Source organism: Mesocricetus auratus, unplaced genomic scaffold, assembly GCF_017639785.1.
Source record: "Mesocricetus auratus isolate SY011 unplaced genomic scaffold, BCM_Maur_2.0 Super-Scaffold_100676, whole genome shotgun sequence".
NCBI classification, from domain to species: Eukaryota; Metazoa; Chordata; class Mammalia; order Rodentia; family Cricetidae; genus Mesocricetus; species Mesocricetus auratus.
In genome coordinates this window covers 126,941,918-126,957,190 of record NW_024429266.1, presented here as the reverse complement: position 1 = coordinate 126,957,190, position 15,273 = coordinate 126,941,918, and the positions used below count along the sequence as shown (strand labels likewise).

General features: G+C 42.4%; 1 protein-coding gene across 2 annotated transcripts in view; it reads right to left on the bottom strand.

The window, feature by feature from the left end:
- Positions 1–15,273, bottom strand: part of Grid2 (glutamate ionotropic receptor delta type subunit 2) — a 1,423,232-nt gene that overhangs the window by 33,762 nt on the left and 1,374,197 nt on the right. The window contains exons 15-16 of one of the 2 annotated variants that reach the window (XM_005076058.4): positions 7,163–7,403; positions 2,435–4,847 (exon numbers count right to left, since the gene is read on the bottom strand). In XM_005076058.4, coding sequence (XP_005076115.1) covers positions 4,425–4,847; positions 7,163–7,403 — 664 coding nt within the window. In that variant the 3' untranslated portion in view covers positions 2,435–4,424. Of the gene's footprint in view, positions 1–2,434; positions 4,848–7,162; positions 7,404–15,273 lie in introns of those variants that run through there. The other variant, XM_040738819.1, reaches the window with a different exon arrangement.

Genomic DNA, 15,273 nt, shown 5'->3' with positions numbered 1-15,273 from the left:
CAAAGCCACAGAGTCTCTCATCTCTGAATGATAGTCAAGGTGGGAGGCAGCTAGTGTAGCAGACAGCTTGTGGAACACTGTGTCCCATGTGTCTGATGGCAGAAAAGTCGTCTGAAGGCTCAGTTGCAGTGTGAAGAGGAGCCTGATTAAAATTGTTTGGTCTCTGAAGCAAAGTGCTTAAAACATTGTAAAGCTCTAATTACCCTTAGTGAATAGAGCTGCAGGGACAGACAGGAATTCTGTATCATTCTGGCATGGACAGGGGTGGGCATGGTAGACAGGTATTGGTAAGAATAGAGCATTAGACAGTTTGTCCCTGGCTTAATATTCACATCTCTGAAATTAGCATCTTGGGTAATGTCCAAAGCTTTATTATGATGTGGCCTCAACCTCAGAAGACAGACATAGTTGACCTTCAAGAAAATTGGAATGGTTTACTCTTTTAGGCTGGGTTACACAGAGCCCAAAGAGACTGAACTGGCTTGAAGGTGATGCATTCTGCCATCTCAGAAAGGCTGTGCAGTGGCTTATGTATCCTGCATTTCAGTATGGAGAAAAGACAGAGGCTGGTGGCAATGCCTATTCAGAATCACTAACCAGAATGACTAATCAATCACTGAGCACAACAGCATTCATACAACAGGTGTCCTGTGTACACTAATAGAACTGAATGGAACTTATTAAGTCTCCTATCAACGAGGGCTTTAATCACTTAGTTTTCACTGTCAGGTCAGTTGCTTTCTACCGAAGGGATCTCATCCGTACTCTGATAAAGTAGTTATTGAAAGGACATCTACCAATGTATTAAGATGGTAATCATGGTCATCATTCTTGGCCATTAAGTAGTATCTGGTCAAAAGGTATAGACTGGCTATAGGATTTAATTCAAGAAATAAAAAGACTCAAATTTTAGCAATCCCCTTGCAATTTTTGTGTTTCCTGGCACATAAGCTATTACTCCCACCTTAGTTAGTGTATTCATAATCCAGAATTCATTTCACCAAAACATTCTGACTATAAAATAGCATTAACTTGATATTCTACTAGAATAATAGAACTGGAAAGTTTGGTGTGTGAGTCAGTCTTTGCATATTTTTTTCTTTTTAGTTAACAAAGCAAAGTGCCAGTCAAAAAAGCATGTTCTTTAATAGTTTATCTTTTCTGGTGATCCTAATCCCAAAATAAAGGAAACAAAAAATATCACACAACTAAGAAAAGAATAAGTTGCTTGTAGGTTGATTTAATAAGAAAGGAAGCCAGCCTCTCAATTTGTTTCGCATGTCTGATTGGTCATTAAATGCAGAAAACTTGCTGACTCACCAGTACAAGAAACTGGACAGTTGAGTTCAGTGAAGTCACTTGGGTATAAAGGATTTGTATTGATATAGCAAGTTTGATATTAAGACTATAAACCAGGGCAAATGCAGAATGAAGGAGCTGACACTAGACAGAGCATGGATTCAGACTTGTTTCTACCAAGAGGTGTGACCTGGAATAGAGGCAGGAGGTGCCTGCTGTCCCACTCGTTGGCACAGATGGTTTTGTAACATCCATCCATCCAAGCAAAGCTAGGATGCCAGGGATCTGCGGGATGCATTTGGGGGAGAGAGAAGCACCTGTGTTTCTGCCTCATCTCTGTACCCACAGCCCCAGAGTACGTGGGCAAATGTGATGGGAGCATGGCAGAGCTTGAATCTCAAAACTGAAACTTCACACCAGTTTCGAGACTTGGACAATTAAACATTTGAGCAATGAACAGCTTTTTAGAATACCATGATAGCATAGTCAAAATTGAGGGACACAGTCTGAATCTCTACATTTTCTCCTGCTTCCCACATTTAAAAAGTACTTTTGATGGAATTTCAAGAATAGTGATACTAATCTAAACCATATTTTGTAGCTATCATATGTCCACTGAATTAAATATTAAAGGAATTTAGTAGCGTTCAAATGTAGAAATAATAGCACTATAGAAATAATTTCTGAGTCTAAATGAATTTCCAAATTAAAAGATTTGTCATGGTAATTATTTTTCGAACAGCCAAGCAATGCTTAATAAACCCAAAGTTGAATAATTACCCTCAATTGCTCTCCCCCCAGTTTGGATATTACAAATGCTCATCTTGATATTAATATAATGGCTGCATTGTTTCCATTATAAAACAGGACAAATTTCCACCCAAAAGTGCTCAGTGAGACATCCACAAAGAAAAACAAATATATTGTTGTTTCAAATAGTTTTGAATAGCAGTTGTTGACTGGCTTAGGACATCTTTAAGCATGGTTTCTAGAGAACCACTCACTTTGATGTCTGACTCGTTAGAGTTGATGGTCTACACTTCAATAATGTCAGTGTTTTCCAGAAGTTCAGACAGGTCAGTGAGATCAGCATCTTTTACTTTTATAGTTCAGACTTCAATGGTATGAGAGCAAGTTTAGAAAACGTTTTTATTAGACAAATTATGTAGACAAATTATACACAGAAAGCTCTGCCACTCATAACTGAGGCCTCCAAAATGTTTTGTGTACTTGTAGAATAGGCAATACATCAAAATCCGCCTATTTCCAGTATTGTACATGGTTAACAGTTTGTTGATAGCTGAAGTCACTGCAGCATCTGGGGTGCCCCTATATAGCTGTCAAGACTTTTCTGTTTGAAAATCAGAGTTGGAAATGAGAACATGAACTTCACAGGGGAACAAGGTGTGCATGCACCGTGGGACTCGTCACCCTGGAAACAAAGTGGTTGCTCATGAGAATAAAGTTTTCTGCCTGACACAGTAGACAATATTTGAAGATTTAGTACAAAAACAGTGACAGTACGAGATGCTCCCCAAACAGAATTAGATCAAAATAGAATACACCTTAAGAATATACCTCTTAACTGCTCCTAAAGCAAATCACGTAGGCTGGATCCTCTAGCAATCCTAGCCACAGAATGAATGAGATTAAAGTAAGCGTACGGCTGCCTGAAAACACAGGGTAAATCCCTGCTTCCTACTTACCACGTCGAGTTTAAGGATTACAGATGAAACTCATTCTATGTTTCTAACAGATAAGAATGCTACTTTTAGAGGAGTGTGCACAAAGAGGCACTGGTTTTTGCTGACACCCTTGGCACTGATCTTAAAAGAACAGAATACCGCCAAGTAGAAGCGGGTAGAGAAGGGGTTCAGATGAGAGCCCAGTATGGTTGTTATGTGTTTGCTGTAGGGTGATGTATGACACAAATAAGGCCACATCGACACTTCTGGGGACTTCCCCTCCTCCCCAGCTACAGTTACATTGATTGGCTTGCAGCTTTGGAAGAAGACTTTGAACCTACAATGATCGATGGTTAAACTCCGCTCAGTGTGCTGTATGTGGGGCTCAGCTAATGGTATTTCCCATTTAGATAATTAACAAAAGGTAAAGTGATCAAGGTTAGCTTTATATACTGCTGAGTAAGGAGTGCAAAACCTATTCAAATGAGTACATCTAGGAACAAAGATGAAATCTCCCTGGATGTTTTAATAACAAAATTATAAAATAGTCTCTTGGCAAACAACGCAGGTCAGAATGACATTAAAGCAACCTGCCTTTGCAGCTGAAAAGGCCTCCTGCACTCTCCTAGCTCCTGTACACAATGCTTGGTTTTTAAACTAAAGCTTTATTAAATGAATTGCAATAGCAATGGCTGCATTTATATATATACACATTATATAGGTGCATATATATGTATATATGTGATACTAAGTTATTTAACACAATAAAGGCCTTTGTCATATGGTAAAGTTTACTGTACATGAGAAAAAGTTTGAGTACTGTACAATCACATGAAAAGGGCGTGCACTGCTGCAGTGCAGGGGGATTTTAACTGTAGTCTCGACTGGCATAGTAATGGCTTTTTTGTAATCCTACAAAACTGTATTCTTATACTGCATGGCCTGAATGGTCTTTAAATCATTTGACAGACACTGCAGGGGTTGCCTTTGGTCCACAGTTAAAGGACACCCGACAACAGTGGAGAATCCTAAGGATGCAGCTGATGATGGAAAAAGACTGGAGTTATTGCAATTATAGTTTCAAAACAGAGGAACGGTGTGTGGGAGCCCTGTATTCAAAGTCAACCCTGCGAGCGCTCTCAGTGACCCAGTGCTCATTCCCTAGATTTGAAGTACAGCGTATGAAAAGCAGACTAATAGGATCCTAGAATACTATATTCTTGGGGAACAAATTGAGTAATGAAAAAAAATGGAGGGTGATAGAGAGAGGGAGAAAGAGAGAGAAAAAAGCAATAGAGCAGGAAAGGGTGTGAGGAAAAAGAACTAGAATTGTTACTAATTATCCTGATTTCTGTTTAAATAAAACGTCACATCCATGTTAGTCCCACATTACAGTTGCTCCTTTGGGGGGAGTCCTAGGATAGGCGGAGCTGTCGCTGCTCAAATGGACGTGCCTCGGTCAGGGTCACTGCCCAGATTCAGCCCCAGGGTAGGAGTAGGCTGATAAGGAATAGATGACATTGTTTTGATAGGACTCCTGAAAAAGCCCCCATTAGGGGCCCTGTGCCTAAAAGGGCCAGTTCGGTGCTCTGGCACACTGCCGAAAGCGAAGCCAGAGGCAGCCTTCGCTGAGAGTGTGCGGCTAAGAGTCTGGATCTGTTCTGGGATGAAGGTGGTGGTGGTGATGTGAGTGTTTCTGAAATCACTGATCTGCTCCAGGGCTTGTCGTGTTGGCAAAGTGTCAATGTCCAGAGGGGTCAAGTCAATTGACGAGGTGGAAAACTGTTTATGGGGGCTGTCGTCATCTGTGCACAAGCTATTTACACGTCTATGAAGGTGCTCCAGGTCAATTTCCTTGTCATCCTGGAGATGAAAAAAAAAAAAAAAGAAAATAAGGTTCTCATCAGTACTAGCTTGCATGGATCAAAAACAAAAACAAAAAAAGTCGTTCAGCAAACATGTAATCAACTGAACTTGGGGCATATTTGTTTAACAGACATTGACTGGGGTCCTAGCATGAGCCAGGCACTGTGCTAGCTTTTGGGAATCCTGACAGGGCTTTGAGGTAAAGTATCTCTAGTAAATACTTTCTTTGCAGCTGGAGCTTTAAAAGGAGCATGTCACATGCAGCTACAAAGACAGGGGTCAGGCTCAGGCAGGGACACGAGCAGAAGGTCTGACTCTGGTGACTTCCCTCAACCCCTGCCACCCCTTTCCAGTACATGCTTCCTCTCTGAGTCTCATTCCAAATGGACCTTTTTGATCCCTTCTATCACTCAGGCCTAGTCTTAACTTTCTGTTCTGAGATGAAAGAGATACATGTTTCTTCCTATTAATGTGTTAAGGACTATGAAAATGGTTTTTTTTTCTTGTATTCCAGAGCTATGAGTACTTTTAGAAAGAGTCAGAACAAGAGAGACTTCTGCATGACAAGGACAGCATGCCATACCTAGTACCTGCACCTGTCAGTTTTATGTTAAATGGGCATGTTTGTAAGAATTTTTATGCATTTATTTTTAAAAGGCAGTAAAGCCTCAGAGTTTTAGAGGGAAATCGTATCCACAAACTCCTCAGGGTTGAAAGCATACAACTGAGAAGAAATAAAATTTCCTTTGTGATCAGACTTATTTACAGCCAAGGTCAATAAACTAAATTTATGAGGTTATAAAAATGTCCATTAATCATAAGAGGAGAAAATGTTTGTTCACAGAACCTGGGATGGCTATCGAAAGTTAGAACAGGGAATGTGTTTTCCCACCACACATGCCGTCCTCTGCAGCAAAACCTGCCAGGATGCACAGCCCTGCATTCCCTTCTCTTTTCTCACTTAAAATCCAATTAGAAAAACATCCATTAATGCAGTATTATCACCAAGACTTCAGAAGGTTGAGATGTATAATTTTATGGTTCCCACAGCAACTGTAACCTAGACAGCCATCAACAGCTATAACAATGCAAACATTTATTATCTTCTGTAGTAATTCAAAAAATGGAGCCCGGGAAGCCCTTCATTTCTAGAGCTTTCAGAGCATTGAGTCTCAGCTACAATCTGCATTAATGTGGCCTCTTGCTTTCGATCGATGTCAGCAGAGATACCAGTGCCTACGTACTCTACAAAGACCACATGGCAATGAACCCGATTAGCTTTTAATTCAGTCTCCACATAGTGGGATTGCATATGAACACCCACACAGGTAGGAAGCAAGGAAAGCCAAGCTGTTCTTGTAAATGCATCTAAGGAGCTACGAGGATCCTTAGACTGTGTAGATGAGGCTGTTCGAAAGACAAACACTGCCGCGCAGACATGCATATACAAATGAGAGATCATTTTATTTGAACATCAAAGCCAATCCTCTGCGGAGTGCCTGGGCATCGGTCAGCCAAGTGCTGGGCAGAAAGTTTGAAACTTTTGTTCAAACTGCCCCTCAAATCAAACCACTGAATAAACTCAGGTTGCTTTTCACACCAACATTTCAAGTAATAAGATTAGACAAGTCAAGTGGTTTCTTTATTTTAATGTCCATGTTTTCTCTGGTAATGGATGTATCTCACATGCTGTTTTCACTGAGGTACTATGTATGATTCTGCAGCCATTCTTACAGATAGCATTACAAACTTGAACATGACCCTGGAGCTAAACTGATGACATAGTCAGGGAGATAAGCAGAATTCAGAGTGATTTCCAGACATGAATTTGGCACACTGGGCTCCTGGGAGAGCCCCCAGACACACAGTCATCTCTCTGGATCTTCATCCATAGACAGGAAGCAGTGACTAATAGTAGAGAGAAAGCATCATGCCAGGGTCTTTTAGGCCTCGCTGTTGAAACACAGGTTTATCTACAACTTCCAGAATCGAAAGAAGCTATTAAGCACCTTTGCAAGCTGGGTCATTGGGAATCACAGCCTTACGGGATTATTAGTATGTAGCCTGAGATCAGAGTTTTAAAGCCCGATACAGGACATGGAGTGGATGCCCCCGCAGACACTGCCCCCTGCTCTTCATTCACCCTGAGTGTCCTAAATGGGTACTGACGCTGGCTTGCCCTCCACATCCCACAGGCTTATTTTGAATCTTCAAGGGAGGCAGAAAAAGCAATTGTTAATATTACCCCTTCCTCCCTGGAAATACAGCCACCGGATGTTTGGCAGCTCTAGTTCGGGCCCAAGTTCAAGTACCTCTTTGGATGGGACTCGAGAGCCCTTCCTCCGGCTCCACCACGTCTCCAACACTGCTATGAGGCAGGAGAGCACGATCCCCGCAGCCAGGATGCAGAAAACGCCTGCCAGGCTCTTGATGTCCAGGGCTCCTCCCTTCTGTTTTGCATCTACTGAGGAGTACAGGTCACACTGGCCATTCTTAGGCCACCACTTGTGCTTGAGGATGTCCATGTCTCCACTCTGCTGCAGCTCCAGGATCCTGGGGGTGGAGAACGCAGTGCATGTGACTGTAGCCAGGATGACTGTCTTGTCTACAACCTGAATGATCGTGACTGCCCATCTAAAGATGACCGGTCTAGCTCACTAGAACAGTTTATCGGCAGAGTACTGCCAAAGCAAAAAATATGGATGCTTTGATCCTGCGATACTTCTGTAGAGGGATTATCTTCTATCTTGCCCCCCTTCCTTTGTCTCTCCCTCCCTTTTCTTATTATTTTGCTCTCACAGGAATGCCTGCGGCCCCTACCCCATTCATTGCAGTATACTTTTAAAAATTACACTTGGGAGGTGCTCTTCTGATGTGGTCTGACACTGATGCTAATCTGACAGTGATGCTACTCTGCCCTTTCTGCAAGTGAACGCAGCTCTGGACCATGGCGGTATTTCCCAGAGCCCTTTGCTGTCTCTAGCCACACACTGCTGTAATGTGACCCAGCATATGCTATACACACAGGAATTTAATGAAAATAAAACTTCTATTATTTATCATGGTGTGGGAGAAGGCCTGGGGACAAGTTTTGAAGTTGATAAAATATATCATTTTCAGCTCTTCACACAACTGATGTGCTTTTCCTTTTAATGCCAAGGGGAAAGTAACCTACCTCTGAGAGGAAAAAAATGGTTGGTCAAAGGGACCAGAGGTGGGCAAATTCAAGCAGGAAAAACTTCCTTGATACAGAAGGAGCTGTGAAAACCGAAACTTCAAACTGTGGTTCACACAGAGGAATGTGTCCCAACCCTTCAAATTTTGCTTAGACCCCTGCCCTGCTCTGTCCTGGTGCTTCTGCAAGGGCCATGCTCCCCAAAGCCAAAATGGCTCTGCAGGTTCCTGACCCAGGCCCTTAGCATCCTCTAGGGTATTTAAATTCATTCTCTGGTAATGATGATAGCCGATGGTATAGGGGATACAATATATTTATTTACCAGAGAAAGAGAGAGTCACACAAGCTAGGAGTTAGAAGTGTGGCTGGCTTCGAAAAAGAGGATGTCCTTTTTCCTTTCACTTCCTTTTATCTCTACCTGTGCTAATTTACTTGTCCCGGTCCTCATGGGCGGATAGCTTTGTGGGGTTCACTCCTACACTCTGGGCTGTTCCAAGAGCCAGCTGCAAGGGCACCAATGACATACAGGGTGGCAATTGGGAAGAGTGGGGACAGAGTAGGGGTGTACTGGTTCCTGAAGGCACACCATTCTTGCTGCACACTCTTCCCTGACCACAAGCACTGGAGTCAGGAGGGAGGAACCCAGGGGCTCTCTTGGAGATGTGGTGTCTTGCAAACCTCCAGGGTATTCAGAATAAGTCACTTAAACCCAACTTCCTGGAGATCATAAAGGTATCTGTCAAGATATGTTTGTCAAGATAAGAGGGTGTGACATAGCCATCAATTTTAGCTTGATTTGTAATTTTCATATGAATAAACTTTGGGTATGTGCTCCTATATTTGTGTTCTGGCTCTGGATCATGAGGGTTTTAAAAATTGAGAGAGAGGAACTCAGCCTGTCTAGGAGTAACTCACTTGCTCTTCTTCTTGATGAAAACCTCCTTCAGGGCCAGATGATAACAAAATAACAAGGACAAAGATCTTGGGGACTGGAGGTAAGGTCCACAACTCACTTGAGACGACAGTGGGTGTGGCTTGAGACTACAGAGGATGGGATACCCCACATGCTCATCATCTCCCACAGCACCCCAGGGCTAGCATTGCCCAGGTTGCCTCCTTCTCATGAAACCCACTGAAATGATTGTAAATTGTCACTTTCTGTGCCTTCAGAAGTCCCCAAAGTGCATTCCACCAGACACAAACACATACCAGACCTTCACAAGAAAGGGCCCTGTGGTCATCAACTGTGATACCCACTTGGGGACTTCTATGATGCCAGTTTAGTAAGTGTCCAAGTAGGCCTTCAGTAAAGAAAGCCTTATGATTCTGTGTAGCTCAGCCTCCCTCAGATGACTTTCATTCTGTTCCCCTCATTTAATCTCTCCATGAAAGTCAATGCTCTATAGAACCCTAGTTTAAGGATCCCCCAAAGCACACACTTGTGGCAATTGCTGGCAGAGGTAAAACTCATCCAAATACACAATTATGTCATCAAAGATTCTTGCTTGACCTATCTACTATTACCGTTTAAATGATGTTGATATCGAGAAGAAACCATTTTAGAGGTTCAGTTATGTAAGACTAATACATTATAGAGACTGGGGAGGTGATTCAGCCAGTGAAGAGCTTGCTATGCAAGCACAAGGGCTTGCATTTGATTCCCAGAATCTATGTAAGAAAGCCAGTCATGGTGGCAGAACTTATGATCCCAGAGTTGGGAAGGCAAAGATGGGTGGAGGCTTGGGGCTCTTTGGCCAGTCACTCTAGCCAACTAGGCAAGTTCCCAGCAGATAGAGAGATCTTGTCTCAAAGAAACAGTTTAGATGGTGTCTTGAAAGACTGGCATTGGGTCTCATGCTTATGTGTAAACATGGGCATGAGCCCACCCATCCCCCAGGAAAGTATAATTTTTAGAGACCTGCTGTACATTTGCCTAAAGCTGACAACACCATATTACATACTTGAGTTTCTGCTAATGGTTCAACTCTCAATTAAGGGTTCATTGCATCATAATAGAAACAGTGTCTTTTCGGCATTTCCTTATTGAAAGACGTGAAATAGAACATTTGTAGATATCTTACAGGAAAAATTTAGTTAGCTTTGAAGAAAGAATTTTGCTTAAAATTGAGTATATAATGAATCATAAAAGGAAGTTACAGCAGTATTTGATAGATGAGAATACAGTTGCCCTCAGTATGTTTAGGGAATACTCCTAGCATCCTCCAATGAATACCAACGTTGGAGGAAACTCAGGTTGCTTACATAAGATGACAGGCTGGTCACATAGAACACTCCCTCCCCTGACACACACCATCTGTGGTACTGTCCCCTAGTAGGCTCATGCATTTGAACACTTGATCTCCACAGTTGGAGAATCTACTGGGGGGGTTTAAAAGGTACGACCTTACTGGAGGGAGTATGTCACTGAAGGTGAGCTTTGAGAGTAAAAAGACTTATCCCATTCTTTAGATCACTCTTTCTGCTTGCAATTAAGGATATGAGCTCTCAGCTTTCTGCTACTGCTGCCATGCCTGCTACCTGCCTTCCTGCCATGATGGACTCTCATCCTTCTGCAACCACGAGCCAAATAATCTCTCCCACCCATTGGTTATGGTGTTTTATCTCAGCAACAGAAAAGTGACTCATACACCATCCCTCTTATTGCCCATCATCCGATTATGCAAAGTCACACGCCAGTCTGAACAGTTGTTATGCTGTCCTGTTTAAGCAGGGGTGACCAGAAAAATAAAGTCTTCATGTGTTCATGTGTTCAGTCCAGATGCATTTCTCCCTCTCAGGATATCTATGACCTGTAGTTGGTGACTGTGGCACATGGATACAGATGACACAGAACCACCAGTTAGCCCCAGCCACCTCTCTTTCACTCCCACACTGTTCAGTGTCTGTGAGACGTGAGCGCTTTCTTCTACAGACCTTATCTTCCTTCACAATTGCTTATGGTTAGTGACTACCATGGGCTCTCCTCTCTAGAAAGTCCACTCACCTCCTCTCTGCTGCACAGGTGGGTATTGATCAAATACATGCAGTCTAGTGTCTCCCAAGGGAACCCTGCCCTCGTCCAACTAGTTTTTCCTCACCACTGAGGAGGGTTTATAATTTACTCCATTTTCTATGAATCCATCCATCCATTCAATAACTATTTCAAGAGAGACTCTTGTCAAGTATTCCTTGTGCACAAAATTTATTCTCCACCACGACTGCATATTCAGGCAGAAGAGCCTATGATTACGCCCTCCTCATTTTCCTCAATCATTGCTGAATCCTCTTTCATTCACTTATTCTACCTCTTAATTTTTTAACCTATGAGGAACATTTTCACTCAAAAGCAAGCATTGAACTATACAAATTATATTGTACCCATTCTAATTCTAATGGGAGCTAGATGCAGTGAAGTGGAAGACTTTAATTGCAGAGTTTGTGGTTCATGTTGCTAGGTGATACAAGTTCACAGGGTAGAGAAAAAGATGAACTGCCCTCTCTAGGAGCCTTCAAGCCTTCAAGCTCTATAAAGCCCCAGAGGTCTCTCTCACCATCACACAAGTTAAGTGGCTGAGGCAGTGTAGCAAGGAGAGAGAGAGAGAGAGAGAGAGAGAGAGAGAGAGAGAGAGAGAGAGAGAGAGAGAGAGAGAGAGAGAGAGAGAGAGAGAGAAAGAGAGAGAGACAGACAGACAGACAGAGAGAGAGGCAGAGAGAGAGACAGAGACAGAGAGAGACAGAGAGAGAGAGAGAGAGAGAGAGAGAGAGAGAGAGAGAGAGAGAGAGAGAGAGAGAGAGAGAGAGAGAGAGAGAGAGAGAGAGAGAGAGAGAGAGACTTTCCCAGTCACATTTCATCTACACCACATTCTGGGGATACGGGCTGGCTTGGGATAGAACGCTGTAGGGCAACCATAGCTTTATGTAGGCCTGGAATAATGCATAACCTCGCTATGAAATTTAATGCTTCTGGAAGTTCTATAAGAGACTAGTCACCCCTCTTTATCATTTAAAAACAGTTCTTTTAAAGGACTACTTGGAGTAAGCTTAATAAGTATAACGCTCTTCCTTTAAAACCAACAGGATGAATTCTTGCATTAAAATGGAGATCCAGATTCCCTTTTCAAATCTTCACGGGACTCTTGTAAGTGAAGCTTCAAAGTACACCTAAAGAAGAGTTCAGTAATCCAGTAGTAAAATGTTCAGTCTTTTGGGAAGACAGGATTTTCTGTTATGCGCATGAGTTCCACAAGATGACAGTATTGGCTCGCACAGGGCAAGGCGGCCCTGCAACTGTAACTGTGGCTTACCTGTGGGCGTGATTGAAATGCAGGAAGCAGACACTTGTGCCTTAGGCTCTTAACTGTTAGACGCAAAATTAGCTAGTAGATCGTGATGAACGAGTAGATGGCTCAAACCTTTTCTTTTAAAGGTCGGGGAGATGACTACCGCGTTTTCTTATGAGGGCTATTGTAGTGAGAATTAACAAGACCACACACACAATGGATCATGCTAGCTTTCTCACTGCTTGGGCTGAAGAAGGGGAGCACAGCTTGAAAGTTTGGTTATGGTTATCAGTGCACGCTCTCGTGGTGTGTGTGTGTGTGTGTGTGTGTGTGTGTGTGTGCGCGCGCGCGCGCGCGCGCTCTCGCGCCCCTACGCATGTGTCGGCGCCTGTCTTGTTCCTCTGACCGGTTCTGGCTTATTCTTCTTCATTAAGAATCTGCTAGTGATTCACTGATAAGAACATTGCCTTTCCTTCTTTTTCCCAGTGTTCAAACGTTTGCATTTTCTCGGAGAGGAAAAAAAAATTGTAAGGTTCAGCTTGAAAAGGTTTCTAGCTCAGCCTGGGCACCGTGAGTACCTTGTTGTTACGAACAAGCAAATTCCAAGGGAAGGCTGTGAAGCCAACCAACAGCCCCTCTTTCATATTCAAATGAAAGCATTCAGCACGTCCAGGCAGGCCTCTGTAAAAGGCTTTTGCTCACTTTGAAGATAATAGTTTCATTTCTGTGTGAGACTGCTCTAAACCATTGATCACTTACCACCTTGAACAGCAGCTACTCTAGGAATTGATTTCCAAATTAATTTATTTGTAAGGACAGAGGTTGCTGAAAGGGGTGTGCCAATCTCCACCCGCTGAGGTGACTTAGATTTTGTCTTGAGAACAGCAGGCTGCAATCTCCTTTCAAGTTTCATCGGAAGCATGGCCCTTTGCTAAATTCCTGTGGAGCCAATTGTGATACAATATCCCTGGTTATCTGAGAAAGAAAAGGTACTTGCTTACTTAGTCACTAGACTAAGAAAGAATGGAGAGACAAACAAAAAAAAGTGTTAAACTGAATACAAGAATTCTTTCTTAGGCTGTGTGTTTAATTGTCCCTGTGACTTTGGTAATCCCATTCCCCACTTTCTAGAGACATGAACTCTTAAAATGCAAAGGACAACAGACACCCACCCCCAATTCTACCGTGGAGGACACTAACACAGAGTGGGAATGTCACACATTTTCTACATTCACCACAGCCTCACTGTTGCCCTGATTAAGTACTCTTTGGTGACTCACACTGACTGGAACTCTGATTTGTCTTCCAATATATTTCTTGCTATACACACATGGATTCCCACACAAACACTAAATGAACGGCTATCTAGCTCTTTCATTTTTCATGGATTTATTAAGAACCTTAGGGAATGGCCATCTACATGCTTCCCTCTAAACAAAACAATATGATTTTAATGCGACTATAAATTTGTTCATACTATAATTTGGGTATAGAAAGAAAACTGTTTTTCTATAGATTAATTGATGTGAGAACTGTGACCACTGAGTAGGGGTATAAATCTAAATTTAACCTAGTGCGATATAAAATTTAATTGGCTTTAATAATGAAACGCATCTACAGATTTACATCCATCTAGTTGAGAGGGTGATGCGTCCTTGTTCTTTTTCAAGATGGCATCAGGGTTTGTAGAGGTCGGCACTGTGATAGCTTTGGAAAATGAAGCTGCTGGTCACACTTGGTCATGAATTTACTTGGTTAGCTCTGAAGTATGATGTACTAGGTCCAATCTTTAAACATGAATTGGTGACTAAGGCTAAGATCTGCAAATGCTGTTCTGTCAAAGGTCACTAAGGTCACTAAAACAACATACAGAAGGAAGCGTCTATTTGGAGCTTCAGTTCCAGAAGTCCATGAACATAATGACGGGTGCAAGGCATGCTGCTGGAGCAGTGCCTGAGAGCTCACATCTTGATCCTCAAGTACAAGGCATGGACTTTTGAAGCCTCAAAGCTCACCCCCCAGGGACACACCTCCTCCAAAAAGGTCATATCTCCTAATTATTACAAAACAGTCACACCAGCCAGGGATCAAGTATCCAGCACATGAGCCTATGGGGATGATTCTCATTCAAACCACTATAGTGAGGCTCCTTGGATTCTGAAAGGTTGTAAGGGAAGGCTCCTTCTGTGCCTTCATCCTGCTCTGACTATTCTTTAGACACCATCATGATGTCTCCTTGTCCCTAACTGCAGGACAGAGAGGCAGATAGTTCTATGAACTCTTACTTACCATTCACTCCCTTGGGAGAAGGAGGAGGAAGGAACACATGGGAGAGAAGATGGAGCTTTTGGTGGTTTGCCCCTCATTGGAGGAGTTCTTTGCTGGTGTGCAGCCCATGAACCCAAGGGACATTCTTACAAAATTGGGATGGTAAAGCTACCCCTTGCCCTGGATGTGGTTTTCAAATAGATGCCCCTCTTGGCTCATGTCCTACTTCTGCACACTGGTGGAAACTTCTGGGTAGCCTTTTCCTTTTCTCTGGCTAGTTTTCTTGTGCCTGAAGTTTTCAGGTTTCTCAAATCATCTTTGTGGAAGAGAATTTCAGCCATGTAAAGATAGGAACTCTATGATATGATATTTCTTCAGTTTGGAAGTACTCAGGCAACTGGGAACTAAGAAAGGGTCAGAATAAAATATACCATTCTAAATGTGTAAAAATCATCTGCATATATGTATGAGTTTTGCATTGTTAAAAAGATATTTAGAAGACTCAGTAGTTTAATGTTGGTAATTTCTGAGAAATTCAGGACTATTTTAAGTAAGGATTTTGTCTTTTTTGTTACATCAAAATCTAATGAGAGTAGAATTCTCTCAGCATTAAGCAAATTTGATGAGTTTCTAAGAATTTTTTCTCTCCGTGACTTTTGTCAAAAGGGTTAATGGCATGCAGATACTTTTGACAAGAAGT